Source organism: Rutidosis leptorrhynchoides, chromosome 2 (assembly GCF_046630445.1).
Source record: "Rutidosis leptorrhynchoides isolate AG116_Rl617_1_P2 chromosome 2, CSIRO_AGI_Rlap_v1, whole genome shotgun sequence".
Classification (NCBI taxonomy): Eukaryota; Viridiplantae; Streptophyta; class Magnoliopsida; order Asterales; family Asteraceae; genus Rutidosis; species Rutidosis leptorrhynchoides.
In genome coordinates this window covers 18,327,652-18,346,685 of record NC_092334.1, presented here as the reverse complement: position 1 = coordinate 18,346,685, position 19,034 = coordinate 18,327,652, and the positions used below count along the sequence as shown (strand labels likewise).

At 37.1% G+C, this 19,034-nt stretch overlaps 2 protein-coding genes across 2 annotated transcripts; both read right to left on the bottom strand.

Annotated features, from left to right (window-relative positions):
• Positions 1-4,112: 4,112 nt before the first annotated feature.
• Positions 4,113-13,957, bottom strand: LOC139887666 (uncharacterized). The gene is made up of 5 exons (XM_071870735.1): positions 12,061-13,957; positions 11,654-11,724; positions 11,525-11,541; positions 5,039-5,141; positions 4,113-4,310 (listed from the first exon to the last, which is right to left on the bottom strand). Exons 1-5 carry the CDS (start codon positions 13,955-13,957, stop codon positions 4,113-4,115), a joined length of 2,286 nt encoding a protein of 761 aa, XP_071726836.1.
• Positions 13,958-14,171: 214 nt separating this feature from the next.
• LOC139887665 (uncharacterized) lies at positions 14,172-15,286 on the bottom strand. Its single transcript, XM_071870734.1, has 3 exons — positions 14,646-15,286; positions 14,469-14,589; positions 14,172-14,387 (listed from the first exon to the last, which is right to left on the bottom strand). The coding sequence occupies exons 1-3, from the start codon at positions 15,284-15,286 to the stop codon at positions 14,172-14,174; spliced, it is 978 nt and encodes a 325-aa protein (XP_071726835.1).
• Between the last annotated feature and the right edge of the window lie 3,748 nt (positions 15,287-19,034).

Below are 19,034 nucleotides of genomic sequence, written 5' to 3'. Positions count from 1 at the left end.
TTGTTAACTTGATTGTTAAAATGATTGTTGGCTAAGTCCATAATGTTTGTCTAGATTAATAGACAAGGTATTGGATGTAGAACTATTGATTGATTGTTATATGTGTGATAGTTTAAAGCTTGAAGCAAGAACCATTCTTATGTATGTTAAATCATTTGTATCTAGTTGGTTAACATGTTTGTTTGATAAAGAGAACTCTTGTTGATTTAACATGTTAATTTACAATTGATTTGTCTTAATTGATTGTTTACTAAACCGGACAAAGGGGGGTAAATTAGGTTCAAACGGTTATACTAAATAGGCATGAATCATATATAACGAACCTTGGTATGATTAGTGATTCCCATGACCATAAAATCACATTTCAAGTCTTTAAACTAGCTAAGTTACTTAGTTACAAACTTAAGGTCTTAGATGTCAAGGAACCTTGCATCTTGTAATTAGGTTTAAGTGTTTGTCAAAGAGAACTCTTAGCAAACCTATTAAGTAGCTTACACACTTGATCAATCAATCAGGATTAATAACAAAACTTATATCCAATACCGAGGGTAAAAGATCTAGATAAACATTTCTCAATCTTGATTAATATCACAACTATCCTTATTTGTTACTTTTCCGATTTGATAAAAGTTAAAATACCAAAAACATTTCCTTTGTAAACTAGAACTTATCTTGATTCGCCCATCGTTAAAGGGCAAACCAAAATACCTTGTACCTTTACTTATTATTTCCATAGTTAATCATAATTTAGTTTTCAATACTAGTTTGGCTAATATATTGTCCTTGAAACGATACACGGATTTACCATTTACTATACTCCTCCACGATCGGGTACACTGCCCGTGAGTGTGTGTAATTCTTAAACCGGTACTTTTCCAAACGATAATTTATAGACACGATTTCGCACATCAATATCATAGTAAACGGATTAGTAAAACTTGGTTTATGCTTGATTGATTGTGCATGGTAAGATTTCTGACATACGTGTGTAAACTGAACCGTACAATGAAATATAACGACATCTGGAATATAAGCTTATGGAATTTGGAAACTACACAGAAAGGTTGATATCATAGGCTAATTGTATCTAGATCATCGGATAATTGCATGAGAAGTTGACTATCATAATCAGGAACGAATTTGGGTTTTGTGCACATTATATGCTATAACTTGAACTATAAATTGATTGAGCATATGAGCTTCTGGAATGTTGTTAATTAGATGATAAGAAGTATATTCCATTTATATGTTAGCTTCTGAAACCATTGTTTGCCATGCGTAATATGTGCTACAATATGACACGTCTAGATATCTGTCCAAATCAGAATGTCTGTAGTATTTTGTGAAACTGTACAAACTGGCTATATGGATTGCTTAGATTTCTTTAACAATGATTATTTGAGATGTTTTTGGCCACCTCCAATTGTCCGTTTGTCATTTTCATTTATCTATATTAAATGAGAATTATTTTAAAACTGTTGCGCGTGCTGAAACTGCTTTGGGAAAACCTTATCTGAAACATGACTTGTAGGAATCGTTTGAGTGCATGACTTGTAGGAATCGTTTGATTGAGTGCATGTTAAATTATGATCTAGAGTTTGCCTTATTGCCTTGACTTATGTGTTATGATTTACGTTCATTGTTTGCAAGGTGCGCGTGAATTGAATGTTAAACGATAAACTGTGTTTGTGTACTGAATAACCGTGGATGAAAACATGTTAGTTGACTTAGGATTAACATGTTGACTTGAAATGCATGACCTACTGATATGGTTGACTTTGGTTGACCACTTTGACTAAGGTTTGACTTTGGTTGACTTACTTGGACTTGTTGACTTTGTGTTGACTTTTGCTTGCATGTTGAGTCAGTCTGAGCACTAGGACTACGCGTACACTATGGATTGACATAGTGTGACTTATGTACTTACTTAAGGTAACCTAAATGATTAGGTTGCGTTTTACGTTTACGATCATCAGTTTTCCGTACTATCTCACTAAGCTATTACTGTGCACACAAAGTGAGTCTACAGTCCCTACTACTTTTACTTTGGGATGAGATACATGCTTTTACAAATTGTTTTACGCATTAGGCACGAGTACTTGCGATTATACATATGAGTTTGACTAAAAAGCCTTTAGCTTGAATATATCAATTACTTTACGTAAGCTCGACTTATAGGAATGGATCCATTAGGTTTGACAAACCTCGTCCCAACGAATGGGATGTCTATACTGTTGTAACTTGTACACTTAGTCAGTGTATGCTGTATAGGGTAAAAGGAAGACGCATAGCGCATGAGCTATTCACAGGTTAAAGCCTTATATTCAAGTGCTCATAATAGATTTATAACACTTTTACAATGTTTTCTAAGAAATCTCGTGGCCTAACTTACGATAACTGTTTCACTAAACCTGTAGATTTCACTCAATATTTTTGTTGACTTTCTCGCATGTTTTATCTCAGGTTCTTAAAAGGTTTGCTTCCACTATTACTGTTGATTGCTTGCATACACTGGATGGAGTCTAGCATGATTTACTTTATTTCAGAACTCGCATTCGCATTGAAAACCTTTTTGCTTTAAACAGTGTTTGAGATTATTTATTTTCGTTTAATAATGTTAAACCGTTACTGGATTACTTTTCATTTAATGTTATTGGTTGTGAAACTTTAATGCGAATGTTTTCGGAAAACGTCCCATATAGAGGGTGTGACCGTTAATTTGAAGCGATTTACGAAACTGTGACAGATATAATTATGTCAGATATTAGAGCAATAAAGGTTGATTAATTACACGTGGCACGAAAATTAGTGGGTAATTAGGCTTAATGACATGTGGCACATGCACATGCTTTATAGAAGGTTATAGCTTATATGTATTTTTTTCTATAAAAAAAAAACAAAAACTAACAAACTTTTATAACTACAAAAAAGTTCATCAAAATATTTAAACCCTTAAAAGATACAAACATAATAACAACATAAAATATTATCGGGACATTGATTTACATGATTTCCCTTCTCCTGGAGGTCCATAGATCCATCGAACACGAATGTAGGCCTTTCAACTGGGGGTCAATGTCTGAAATAGTTTCTGAGCAGGTTATGTCCGGAATATCCCCAATTTATTGGGAACTCATCAATGAAGTTATCCAATCCAGACTTTCCGGACTCCATGCATTCGAAATAAGGAATCTCAGTCTTTGATAATTTTGTCATCATCCAATTGTTCTCGAATATGCCCATTCAACGATGTAAAATCTCCCAATGTTATAAAAGAATTAATCAAAAAAGACCCCCTAATTCCAATTAGGAATTTGTTGGGCCCCTTAGGAACAGGCTTTTCAATTTCTAATTTTGATTTATTTTACTATTTAATAACCCATAATCAGATCTTGGTAACTAACTATTTCCAATTTAATAATTTAAAACACATTTTTCAAATACTTAAATAAAATGTATGATGCAATTTATAGACACAATTAAAATAAAATGAAATTTTATTAATATTTCAATATTACAAGTACAATTAAGGTTTTGTAAAATCTACTCAAGGTCTAGGTGGGACAACTGTTCCACCTGTTCCCATACTAGGCCTAGGTCTTCCTGTCTGTCCTCCTATTCCAGTAGATCCATCTCCAACGGGCTTCGGCGGTACAATTTCAAATGGCTGCGTCAGGATTTTCTCGATAATACGTTGTTGGTACGGAATTGTATTATATTTAATATTGGATCATGAGGATCGAGATGATATTAGTATGAAGATTAAATAGGATTGTTGCGTATGAATTCATGAATGAAATATGATAGTGATGTTTGCCTAACTTTGATTCTATAACAAGAGTTAGAGGTTCGCGCGTTGCTGCTCTAAGGTTTATGCGGTTTTAACGCAAGCAATCGATTTAGACGACACATTTTAATTCATGTTTTTTTAGGCACAAAACTACAACCAAAAACAATTAGTCTCCAAAAACGACCTATCATTTGTTCATAGCCATTTACCAACATTCAGGCATCATACATGTTAACCAAATCTCATAACATCACTTAAATACATGGAACCAAACAAAATACAATTGCGGGTCCATGTTAATTTCTTAGTTTTATCAAATGGGTTACTGGGATTTGAGCCCAGCAACGGACGGAGGAGCACCTCGAGTTGCCTTAACATAGCTCACATAGTCCCCATAGTGCATTGTAAATAATGTGCTCTGATAACGGTTCAACGATATACGCTTCCTCACTAATTCTGTTATGGTGCCATCAAAACCCGCTTTCCGCATCAGAGTCGATGGCTTCCATCTTTGTCCACCCTAATAACCCAAATAGAGGAATTATAGAACATGAGAACTTAATTGGATCAAGTTGTAGAAATTAAACGGGTTTGGGTCAAAATAGGCCTTTTTGTGCCAGAACAAACGGGTCAGGTTGGTTTGGGTCAAAATAGGTCTTTTTTGTACCTGAACAAATCGGTCGGGTATGGTTGGTTTGGGTCAAAACATATCTTTTTGTGCCTGAACAAATGGGCAGGGTTGGGTTGATCCAGAAACAATTTTTGTCCTTTTTATTAGTCCGTAACTATAAAAAATATGACCACTATGAAAAAAATTATTAAAATATCAATATATATGTAACTCACAAAACGTGTAAGCAAAAAATGCTACCTTCTTGAGCAGCAACATCGGGTAGGTATGTGGCATTTCGCCTTGTTTTATTATCATGATCAGTAAACTCTATAATAATTCCATGCTTTCTGACCTGCAAGATAAGATGAAATTTTTTTCATAGTGGTCAAACGGGTCGGGTCTAAAGCAAGTTGGTGACTTCCAACAAAAGGGCATTTTAAAAGAGATCTTAACTTCAAATGGAATCCTCTAATTTAATTCAAGTAAATTAAATTCAAATGAGCAGAATTCGAGTTTACACTCTGTTTTTACTGCATTAGGCAGTTTATTAGTATTCATTATAGTTACACCACCCATTAAATATCCATGAAGGTGGTAAAGTCAAGAGATAAACCTGGTGGACCTTCAAAGAGTACTGCACGGGTTCTATTTGTCTCAAACTTGCACCTGGCTCCACGAGCAATTTCATCATAAACCTCGGGACTCTGCAGAGCCAGCAGTATTGTATCTTCTATATCTCTGCATTATAAATTATATAATCAAATACATAGGCTAATCAATTTACTTAAAGTGGATCCGTTACCTGTTTGAAGTCATGAAAGAACATATGTATAATTCAGGAAAGGAAGGTGATATTAGATAGTTGTATTACATTTGATGAAACCACCATGGGATACATTACAACCATCAAAGAACATCAGAAAACTATGCTTGAAATAACATAATCATGTGTATCCATACTTGAAACTCCATTTGCTTACAGTACAACTTTTAGTTAACCCACCACGGCCTATTTCAAACCACAATTAAAGTTACCCATATTGACCCACTATCACACCCACGCAAATGCCACCTTAACTATCAATTGCAAATCGTAATGGTTGAAACGGAACCAAACTTCAACAATGACATTTACAAATCACTCTTTATCTATAATTATTGTTGTGAAAAGCGACACCGAATTATAGCAAACCGCTAGTAATACTCGAAATAATGACAATAAAGGAACACCAAGATTTAACGTGGAAAACCCCAATAGGGTAAAAACCACGGGCAAGGAAAGAAACGTTTCACTAATAAGAAAAATAGGAATTACACTTTCTCTCTAATTACAAGGATAAGTATCAGTCTTTATATCTCTTGTAATTAGGAGATTAATACTCACAACTCTCTATTTATCTACTAGAATACAAGATTGAAGAATGAATATGGGATGTATAAATGAGCTTACATGTTGCTCTATTTATACTAATTCAAGATGGCTAAATGGTAAATATTTAGTAGACAATTTGGTAGGTATAGTATGCCAAGTTTTACCAAGTCTTATACCACAATATACATGTGTGTATTTGACCATAGAATTCACCAACCAAGCCTCCATATTTGACAATCTCCCACTTGAAGATTCGATTGAAGCTCAATCAATCTTCACACGATAATTCTTCCTTGCCAATGATGTTGCTTACGTCTCTGCTAGGCCGCATGAGGAACGACACCAAATAAACTTGTCACGGTTGATTGACTTTGTTAGAAAATCGGCCACATTGTCGTCAGTATGAATTTTCTGCACATCCACGGTTCCTTCTTCCACTTTCTCACGAACGAAGTGATACTGAACTCGTATATGCTTTGTTTTCGAATGAAATGTCGGATTCCTTGCAAGATGCAAGGCACTCTGGTTGTCACAAAATAAAGTGATATTCTTCTGTTTGTGCCCGAGTTCCTCCAACAACATCTTCAACCATACTGCCTCTTTAGTAGCTTGAGTAGCTGCTACATATTCTGCTTCTGTTGTTGATGTTGCCACAACTGACTGCAGTTTTGAAACCCAGCTTACTGTTCCACCACAAAGTTTGAAAACATATGCAGTGGTAGATTTACTTTTATCGATATCACCTGCATAATCTGAATCAACATACCCTTTGACAATAAATTCCGGTTCCCCATAACATAATGCAACATCTAAGGTTCCCTTGATGTATTTAAGGATCCTCTTTACCGCATTCCAATGCTCTTTACCAGGATTCGCCATGTACCGACTAACTACTCCCACTGCATGTGCAATGTCTGGTCTTGTACATATCATTGCGAACATTAAACTTCCCACTGCTGATGCATTCGGTACGCGAGACATCTCCTTCCTCTCGTATTCACTGCTAGGACACATAACGGAGGATAACTTGAGATTAGTAGGAAGTGGGGTTGAGATTGGCTTACTATCTTGCATATTGAAGCGCTGCAAGACTTTCTTCAAATAATTCTTTTGAGAAAGCCAAACCTTCCTATTATCTCTGTCTCGGTGAATTTGCATTCCTAGAATCTTGTTTGCGGCACCCAAGTCTTTCATTTCAAACTCCCTAGCCAATTGAGCCTTCAGCTTATTAATACGATCTTTATTGGGGCCTGCAACCAACATGTTGTCTACATATAACAGCAAAATAACAAAATCATTGTCCCCAAACCTCTTGAAATATGCACAAGGGTCTGCATAAAGTCTGTTATATTCAAGGCTCATTATGAAAGAATCAAATCTCTTGTACCAACATCTCGGCGCCTGTTTGAGACCATACAGAGATTTCTTTAACCTGCAAACCAAGTTCTTTTTTTCTTGTAGTTCAAAACCTTCTGGTTGAAGCATATAAATTTCTTCTTCAAGATTTCCATGAAGAAATGCAGTTTTCACATCTAGCTGCTCTAGATGCAAATCAAATGTAGCACACATCGCTATAACTACTCGAATTGTTGTAAGTCGAACCACAGGAGAAAATATTTCATTAAAGTCCGTACCTTCTTTTTGAGCATATCCTTTAACCACCAGTCTTGCACGATACCGCTCCACTTGATCATCGCCATTTCGCTTGATCTTATACACCCATTTATTTCCAATAGGTTTTCTACCTTTTGGCAATGGCACAAGTTCCCATGTTTTATTTTTATGAAGAGCTTCAATTTCTTCCTGCATAGCTGTCATCCACTGAGATGCATCTGAATGATTTAGTGCCTCGCGAAGAGTTGTTGGCTCTCCTTCCTCTGTTAGAAGACAATATGCAACATTTCTTTCCATAATATAATCTGAGTGCCACCCTGGACGTTTCCTTTCCCGATTAAAAATACGAGTCGCTGGAGCTTCATCAACGACTACTTGATTTTCATCGTGCTCTGGTACTGCTTCAGAAGAATCTTTATGAAATTCATTACCCACCTGTATCGGTATAGTTTCTTTTGAAGTGCTAACATCTTCAAGATCTTTGTCTTCTGTAAAGACAACATCTCTGCTGATGACTACTTTGTGGGCAGTGGGGTCCCACAAGCGATACCCCTTAACTCCATCAGCATACCCCAAGAACAAACACTTTCTGGACTTCGGATCCAACTTTGTGGTTTCTTGAGAATTGTACAATGCGTATACAAGACTTCCAAATACATGAAGGTCATAATAATTAACTGGTTTTCCAGTCCACATTTCCATCGGTGATTTCAACTCAATTGCAGTTGATGGTGACCGATTTATCACGTAACAGGCAGTACTTACTGCTTCTGCCCAGAATGATTTTCCCAAGCTTGCAGTTGCCAACATCGCCCTTGTTCTATCTAACAAGGTTCTGTTCATCCGCTCTGCCACTCCGTTTTGTTGAGGAGTGTATGCTGTCGTGAACTGCCTTTTGATACCTTCTTGTTTGCAAAACCTATCAAATTCATCACCAGTGTATTCTCCTCCATTATCTGTCCTCAAACACTTGATCTTTTTACCAGATTCAAGTTCAACCCGCGCTTTGTAAACTTTGAAAACTTCAAACACATCCGCCTTTCTCTTGATTGGGTACACCCAACATCTCCTAGTGTAATCATCAATAAATGATACAAAATACTTTGCTCCTCCTAGGGATTGAACTGGTGCTTGCCACACATCAGAGTGAACCAATTCTAGAATCAATTTACTTCTAGAATTTGATGTGTTAAACTTCAGGCGATGCTGCTTGCTGATTACACAATGCTCACAGAAAGGTAGCGATACCTTTGTAAGACCAGGAATAAGATTTCTTTCCACAAGAATCTTCATACCTTGTTCAGACATGTGTCCAAGCTTTTGATGCCATGTCATAGCAACTTTATCACTTGAACTATTCGAAGCAACAGATGCTTCCGATTCCTGTACCGTCTCGCCTTTAAGAATGTATAAATTAGCACCCACCTTTTCTCCTTTCATAAGTACAACCGCGCCTTTCTTGATTATCATAATCTTCTCATGTATCACCATCTTACAACCAAGATCATCCAATTGTCCTAAAGACAATAAGTTCTTCTTCAAACCCTCCACGTGTCGCACACCTTGAATAGTACGAACTGTACCATCATGCATCTTCAGAATGATATCTCCAATTCCAATGATCTTTAGTTTATGATCATTACAACTGTATACAGATCCTCCTGAGATACGTTCATATTGTTTGAACCATTCTCTTCTAGGGGTCATGTGAAAAGTAGCTCCCGAGTCAAATAACCAGACATCAACAAATGTCTTTCTGCCTTCATTTGCTACCACTGCCTCACTAACCAAAGCAGTCCCATCATCTGAAGTGCTTGCAATGTTTCCTTGAGGATTTGAGTTATTTAAACTTCGACAATCCTTCTTCAGGTGACCTTTCTTGCCACAATTGTAGCATGTATAGGTCTTCTTCTTTTTAGACTTCGGTTTACCATGAGTGTGACTCCCACTTGAGCCACGTTCCGTTGATCTGCCTCCTGACACCAATAAGGCCTCCACTTGTCGTGAACCGGCCTGTTTGTCCTCCTTGGTATTGCGCCGATTTTCTTCTTCTAGAATAGCAGCCGCAACTTCATCATAGACTAGATACTCCGAGAGAACATTATTGGTTAAGTTAATAATGAGTTGATCATACGAGTCAGGTAGACTCTGAAGTAAAAGTTCAGCACGTTCTTTTGGCTCTATATTGCAACTTAATGAAGCAAGTTGAGAAAATAGAGTATTCAAAGAATTAATGTGCTCATTAACTGAAGTAGATTCATTCATGCGTAGCGCATAAAGTTTTCTCTTAAGGAATATCTTGTTGTGGAGTGATTTGGTCTCGTACAATTTTACGAGGTGATCTCAAATCTCTTTCGCAGTCTTCTTTTCTTCAATGCTAGACAAAACGCCATCTGCTAGTGCCAGATGAAGATTTGCGATAGCCTGGTCGTCCATCTCTTCCCATTTTTCATCAGTGACTTCGGCGGAACGTCCACTGATGGCCGCCAAACACTTATCCTTTCTCAGGATAGCTTTCATCTTTAGTTTCCATAACGAGAAGTTACTCCCGTTGAACTTTTCAATTTCAAATTTCGTAGACATTGCTATAATTACAATCTTCTTTTCGACAATACTATTTTTCTTGAAATAACACCCAAGGACTTTTACCGAGTGAAAATAATCTTACTTATTTTCTGATGTGGACGATCCACTCTCGTGGCAACCACAGAGCATACGATAAGTAGATTAATACACACTAGATATTAGACCTTAGCTCTTGATACCACTTGTTGTGAAAAGCGACACCGAATTATAGCAAACCGCTAGTAATACTCGAAATAATGACAATAAAGGAACACCAAGATTTAACGTGGAAAACCCCAATAGGGTAAAAACCACGGGCAAGGAAAGAAACGTTTCACTAATAAGAAAAATAGGAATTACACTTTCTCTCTAATTACAACGATAAGTATCAATCTTTATATCTCTTGTAATTAGGAGATTAATACTCACAACTCTCTATTTATCTACTAGAATACAAGATTGAAGAATGAATATGGGATGTATAAATGAGCTTACATGTTGCTCTATTTATACTAATTCAAGATGGCTAAATGGTAAATATTTAGTAGACAATTTCGTAGGTATAGTATGCCAAGTTTTACCAAGTCTTATACCACAATATACATGTGTGTATTTGACCATAGAATTCACCAACCAAGCCTCCATATTTGACAATTATGACACCACCAACGCTCCCAACCCCTATTTGACCAGTTTTCCTTTCAGTTAATTTTTTATATATAGTCGAATTGCCCCATTAGAGGTCATATCCTGAATCGACGGGTTATAAATCACAACTTGAATTGACCCATTCATAAACGGGTCATAAAGATAACCAGCTCTATGAAACATGCTGTAAATATTCACGATTCGTATTATTGCAAATTGCCATACCCGTAAAAGTTTAAGTAGTCCTAATAAAAGGAATGCCCACACGTAGATGGTACTTCCCATGAAGAGTGGTTTAAGAATCCATGTTCTTGAAATAAAAAGAAATCAGATTCTATATTATTATTGTTCTGTTACCTTTTATTGATCCCACTTTTTGTAGCTTTGCAAATGAAATTCGATATTTAATATGTTGTATTCTGCTGCAGCAGGTTTGCATAGTGTTCTTTGTCTCGGTAGTTCATTTTAGCTTGGATGGCGTTTCCCTGCATATGTGAAGCGGAATTCATGCTGAACATGTTAGTTAATTCTTGTTCCATTTATGAATAATCCTCAAATAAGATTTTGATCGAAACAATGAAGAGCATGTTAGTGAATCCTTATGCTATGAAGGTCTTTTTTCTTTTTTTTTATCAGATCATACTTTCTAACCTATCAGCTTGTCACTCTATTTTCAATATTTTAATAAGTGCAGGTTAACCACAGAATTCCAACAGCATACACAAAGCTAATAAAATAAACAAATCTAATGACTAATGCATTAAACAATTACACTATAATTAATCAATACATTATATACATACTTGAGAGAAAGTGCCATAAAGATACGCACGGTAACAAAACAGATACCAATGATTAGTCAATAGCAAAAAAGTGATCAGCAATTTAAGCAAATGTAGATAAATAAACATATAAAAATAACAGTCTTGACCAAACCATCTATAACAAAAGCAACAATTAAATTACAAAGCAACAGACCACATATAAAGGAGAAGCATCAAGTACTGAAACCTAAGAGAATCGTAAGAATAAAGAAAGTGCAGTTATATACCTTGAGGATCAAGAGGAATAGAGTACGCAGAATATACAATCCACAGTAGGAAATGGTGGCTGCAAACGAAACTGAAAAGGAATTGTATAAAAAACATACCAGAAAAAAAAAAATCACAAAAAAATAATACTCCGTATCAATTATCATCACAATTCACAATTAGTTGTGTGGCGTATATTATTTTTTTTTTTTTGGGTAAAGGGTTACCCCGATGAATATTATTAAATAATAAAAGAATAGAACAAGAAGCACAGTGGCTACAACAGGGGTACTGCAGCCCGAACAAAAAAAAAAAAAAAAATTTAAACCATGGCCAAAAAAACAAACGGCCCCAACCACACATCTAACACTTAAACTAAGCCCAGATGCATATTAAACCTCCTGTAAGTTCCAAGTTGATCGAATACGAGCCACATTAGAAGAGTTTTTGAAGCGAACAGTGAGTAGCTTCAACCGCGTATTGGAAACGGTAGCCTCGAAAACTTGTTGTTCCGTGCGACACACATGTTTAAAAATACGAGTATTTCGTTCTTGCCAAATAGCATAAACTGCACCAGCGAAACACAATTTAGCCACCAACACATGAGCCATATTCCGAACAGCCATTGGCGTAAGCTTGGCAACGATGACCTGCCAATCGTCACTTACAACATCAAACTGCAGCATGCGCTGCAACTTGCTCCAAACTACTGCAGAATACTTACACTTGAAAAACAAATGAGTGTGCGAATCCGGACAAATCTTACATAACGGACATAAAAGATCACTACCATCCCGCACATCCCACGGCTTAAGCTTATCTTGAGTTTTCAATTTCTCACCCAAAACAAGCCACAACAAGAATGCGTGTCTAGGAATACAATGCGAATACCAAACAACCGAATACCATGGCACTTGATTACCTCGCGGACGCAATGAATCCCAAGCTTTAGCAACAGAGAACTCATGAACCAAACCTTGTGGGTCTTTCCAACCATATTTATCGGGAAAGTTAGATAAACTTGGCACATTAATAGATGGAAGAGTGGGATATTTACGCCCCCAACCGCGTGGCCACACCACACCATCATCATTGACTATATCCCGAATAACTGTTTTATCGTTCCAACCTGCACGAATGATATCATTATGTGAAATAATATTAGAAAGAATACCGAGATTACTCCATGAATCATGCCAAGCAGACCCAAAAGAACCATCCCCTACTTGACAACAGATATAGTTCCGGATCAAAGGACGAATTAAAAGAATTTTATGCCAGCTCCATGAAGCACCCGCCTTCAAACCGACACTCCAAAAATGATGAGACGTAAGCTTATATTCGTAAGACCACCTTACCCAAATCGACGGTTTAAGAGTCAAGATATGCCACTCATGAGATGCCATCAACGCTATATTCCAAGTTTTCAGTCTCTTGATTCCCAACCCACCCTCCTCCTTTGGCATGCAAACATCGTCCCATTTGACTTTGGCTTTCCCTTTTTTCATCGGGCCTTGACACCATAAGAAACCCCGAAGTAATTTCTCAATATCCTTAACAATCATATCGGGGAGAATAAAGACGGAACACCAATAAATTTGCATTGCCGTAAGAACCGAATTAATCAATTGCAACCTTCCCGCAAACGATAAATATTTATTCATCCAATTACCAACCTTATTTTTGTCTCGCTCAACCAAAATCTTACAATCACAATACACTAGTCGGGATGAAACAAGGGGCACCCCAAGATACCTTACTGGGAGACGGCCTTCCTCAAACGGAAGAATAGCAAGAATTGAATTCTTCATACTAGCCTGAACATTACAAAAGAAGGCCGTGCTTTTAGGAAGGCTTGGAGCTAACCCGGAGCATCTCTTGAACTCATCCAAAGCCACACGAATAACCATGACCGATGCCACATTTGCATGGGAAAAAATAAACAAGTCATCTGCAAAACAAAGGTTAATAATCTGCAATTTGTCACATTTAAGGTGATAACGAAATCCCGGAGCACGATTAATCTTTCTTCTAAGCATAAGAGTCAAAACTTCCATAACTAGGGTAAACAGATAGGGGGACATTGGATCACCCTGCCTCAGCCCCCTTTTCCCTCGGAAAAAACCATGTAAATCTCCATTAACATTAATCGAAAACGAAGTGGATGACACACACGCCATAATCCATTTAACCATTTTCCGAGGAAACCCGAAACAGATAAGACTCACTTCAAGGAAATCCCAGTCAACAGTGTCATAAGCCTTTTGAATGTCTACCTTAAATGCACATCTCGGCCTTCCATGATCTAGGTGATAATTCTTCATCAATTCTTATGTCAACAGAATATTATCGGATATCCTTCTACCCGGAAGGAATGCAGACTGATTAGAACTTACGACCTCTTCCAAACTAGCTTTGATGCGTGATGTTATAATCTTGCTAATCCCTTTGTACACCACATTACAACATGAGATCGGACGATAATCATTCACTCTACTCGGCGTTTGAACTTTTGGTAGAAGAGCTATAATAGTCGTATTAACATCTTTTAGCATTTGCCCTGTACGAAAAAAATTCTTTAACAGCCTGGACAACATCATCACCAACTATATCCCACCCCTCCTTGAAAAACGCAGCCGAATACCCGTCTGGACCTGGGGATTTACTATCTCCGATGTTAAAAAATGCCTCCTTGATCTCTAGTGTAGTAACAGGCCGAATCATTAAAGCAGCTTGTTGATCACTTATAGTGTTCTAAAACAATGACCCTGGATCACTAATTTCTTCGCACGGAGTAGACGAACCCAAAAACTTTTCGAAATGCTCAACAAATACTTTCGGGACTTCACTTCCTTCGATGAAGTTCCCATTAGAATCAACCACAGCTGAAATTCTACTCCTGTTCGCTTTACTCTTTACAACTTTATGGAAAAACCTAGAGTTAGAATCTCCCACCCTGAGCCATTCAATTTTCGACTATTGTTTCAAAAATCGCTCCTCCTGTAACACAACTTCATTATATTCCTTAAGAGCTTCACACTCCAGCTAAGCTTTTGGATCGAGAACGGGTCATCATCTAGATGTTTTTGTGCGACATCCAATTTAGCCCGACATTCCACAACTTTAGTATGAATATTACCTTTGCACCACATAAGCTTACGCATAGGTTTTTTTAGCATACAAAGTTTCTTTACTAAGCGAAACAATGCATGGCCTCTGACCTCATTCACCCATGCATTACTAACAATCTGCTTAAAATCCTCATGATGCGTAACAAAATTAGCAAAACGAAAGGGTTTCGGCTTCGCTGATCGAGTCAAGGGCAGTTTAATGACAGCCGGACAATGATCGGAAATCCTATACGGATAAAAAACAGCATACGCATTAGTGTATCTGTCAATAAAAACATCGTTACCCATAACCCGATCAATTTTCTTCAATGTCCCCGATAACGCCCTTGGACGTTGGTTCCAAGTGAATCGAAACCCTGAACAGTTAATATCTGACATACTCAATCGATCAACACATTCCTGGAATTCTCTCATAGCAATAGAACTAGAAGAAGCACTAGCAGTTGACTCATCTATTCTTAATGAAACATTAAAATCGCCCATCAACAACCAAGGCTCATTCCCCACAAAACCACGATGCATGCACAAGTCGTTCCATAATAAGCGCCTTCTATCATAACCATTGTCCGCATAAATAAACGAAACATACACCTTCCAATCATTATTAACTGACCGAACCAAACAGTTAATCACTTGATCCGTCACATTTATAATGACAAAGTTAACAATACCCGGGTCCCATCCAATGATAATTCTCGTGCCACGATTACACACACTATTGTTAGACGACCAATTCCACGACGAGAACACATACGAGCAGATACTATCCAACTTATTAATAGCTACATGCGACTCAAGAATGGCACATACACATAACTTATTAGAGTTAACAATATCCCGAATCTCATTTTGTTTCGGAGTGAGATTCAGACCCCGAATTTTTCGATGACACAAAAAAGAAATCGATGACACAAAAAACCCTAGCGATGCTCCGTATTTTTCGAGCGATATTGGGCGATTTTCTTCGTGCGTAATTTTTCTGGTAGGTCTAATTGTTCATTCTTGTTAATCTTTCTTGTTTTTGGCTGTGTTTTATCTTGTGAAATCATGGGTAAATCATCTGGGGGTAATATTAAGAAGAAAGTGTCAGCAACTGCTCCTAGGGTTTTACGTAGCCGTACGGTTGGAGGTGTAGAATCGGATGTTGAACGTGAAATCGGGATGCAAAACGACCAACTTATTGATCGTGATTGCGGTTCGAATAACAATCAACAGCCGATTAATTGTGTCGAATCGGGTAATGATCATGACCCGATTAAGTCTGTTCCGAATGATTATGTTTCAATTCCTGGGATATCGGGTTACAAAGTAGACATGGGTAACGAAGATGATGAAGAGAGTGTGCATACTTCGTCCGATTCATCGGATAATGAAGTGGATTCAAAGAGGCATACGGGTACAAAGGAAAGCATGTCTGGGGTAGTCGAGAATCAAGGTGTCAAGGTGTCGGTTGATCAGACTGTGCCACAACAGCCTGATAAAACTTTTGTATCTGTTGCAGCAGGGACGAGTGTAAAGAAAACTATCAATTTTAGACAAATTGATCAATCTGATGTGTTGGAAGAGGGAATTGATGTTGTGATTCCTTTAGAGGCGGTTAAAGAAGCCTGATTCCTTTAGGGTCGGGTCTAAAGGGGTCAAAAAATTTAACAGGTCAGACGGGTCGGGTCTAAAGCGGGTTGGTGACTTCCAACAAAAGGGCATCTTAAAAGAGATCTTAACTTCAAATGGAATCCTCTAATTTAATTCAAGTAAATTAAATTCAAATGAGCAGAATTCGAGTTTACACTCTGTTTTTACTGCATTAGGCAGTTTATTAGTATTCATTATAGTTACACCACCCATTAAATATCCATGAAGGTGGTAAAGTTAAGAGATAAACCTGGTGGACCTTCAAAGAGTACTGCACGGGGTCTATTTGTCTCAAACTTGCACCCGGCTCCAAGAGCAATTTCATCATAAACCTCGGGACTCTGCAGAGCCAGCAGTATTGTATCTTCTATATCTCTGCATTATAAATTATATAATCAAATACATAGGCTAATCAATTTACTTAAAGTGGATCCGTTACCTGTTTGAAGTCATGAAAGAACATATGTATAATTCAGGAAAGGAAGGTGATATTAGATAGTTGTATTAAATTTGATGAAACCACCATGGGATACATTACAACCAACTATCAAAGAACATCAGAAAACTATGCTTGAAATAACATAATCATGTGTATCCATACTTGAAACTCCATTTGCTTACAGTACAACTTTTAGTTAACCCACCACGGCCTATTTCAAACCACACTTAAAGTTACCCATATTGACCCACTATCACACCCACGCAAATGCCACCTTAACTATCAATTACAAATCAAACATGAAATAAAATAATGACACAAAAAAAAAAAAAAAAAAAAAAAAAAAAAAAGTGAATAACCTCTTTAGTTCCAGATGAATAATGTCTCGTGCCTGATGCTACAGACCTTAACCTCATTATATTATTCCCTAAAACATAAATATATAAAAACATCAATTATCATCACAATTCATATAATATTCTGAACACATAAGGTATTAAACTTCAAAGGTTAAGAAAGAGCAGATACGAAAAATTAATAAATCAAACATGAAATAAACTATAATTCCCACCTTGATTTCTTTCAACAAAAGCTATGAATACGTTTGGCGTGGATAATAATCTTGTGAACAATTAAAGTATCAAAAAGGAATCCTACAATATACATCTACTATTACCAAGCATAACACAACAACACTTATATAAAAATAAAAAATATAACTTAAAACCAAACTTAAAGAAAACAAATACTAACCTGAATGCAAGAAGCAACACCTCAAGGAGTAACCTGCGGGAAAAAAAAAAAACACGAGGATACATTATATACCAATAATAAAATAGTGAAACAAACGATTATACAACAGAGGGTAAATAATAACTTACTACACAAACTAACAGCTATTGTAGTAATCTGTGATAAGGAAGAAAAACCAAGCAACAAATATTAAGCTAAATATAAAACAGAAAAAGGAAGGACGGTAAACAGTTGTAAAACAAACATATACAAAAAACATTTTAATTACTCGGATGTAAAGATGAAGTTCATAATCGTAAGTGGAAAAAGCAACAAAATAATTTCGCACCTGTTCTAGAACCGACCGACTGGCGATGGAGATGGTGGTAGCGAATGACACAATGGTTGCGATGGAGATGACGGTTGATGGCGATGGATGGAAATGCTAAAAATCTCAAAAACCTCTGGGAACAGGAATCAAACTCTGATCGACAATTTAGAGTTTCAAGTTTCGAAAATCACCTGATAGTAGTGGAGATCGAAATTGTTTGAAAGCCCAAAAAATTGTTGGTTTATTTTTTGGATAGTAGAAGAAATGTTTTTTTTTTGCTTAGTCCCACATCGGTGGATGGAAAGAGTGGGAAGTAATCTCCTGTTTTGGAGTTTCCACGTTAAATCTTGTGTTGTGTATTGTTCTTATTTTTTTACTATTATTGTTGGGCTGTGTGATGGGAATTAGTGAGACCGTAATTTCCCAACAATTGGTATCAGAGCGTCAGGTTTGACGGGGGTCTCGGTTATAGGAGTCGGAGTATGCTCTGTGGTTGCCACGGGAGTGGATCGTCCACATCAGAAACGAGTTCTATTGATCGTATAGGGTATCTGGTTAGACAATATTTTTTCTGATTCGTAGTAATAGTTGGATTTGTTAGTGGCGAGTTGTGGATTTCCGATTTAAAGGGTCCTGGCTACCTGCTACATCTTTTGGCTATTCGAAACGTGAGCAAAATCAGAGAAAGTGTTGTTTATAGGATACGGATACGATGTCGAAGTTCAGTCCAATGAGGTTTGATGTAGAGAAATTTGATGGGATGATCAATTTTGGCTTATGGCAGGTTCAAGTCAAGGATGTGTTGATTCAGTCCGGGTTACACAAGGCATTGAAAGGTAAACCCACCTTTGTTCCCGGCAGTGATTCTAGCAGTAAGTTCGATGAAGAAGAATGGGATGATATGGATTTGAGGGCAGCAAGTGCGATTCGTTTGTGTCTTGCAAAGAACGTGCTTGCAAATGTGCACGGGTTATCAACGGCAAAGGAGCTTTGGGTTAAACTAGAGCAGTTGTACCAGGGCAAGGGCATCTCAAATCGGTTGTGTCTTAAAGAACAATTTCATACTCTGCGTATGGATGTGGGTTCAAAGATTTCAGATCATCTAAGTATTCTTAACGGTATTGTTTCAGAACTGG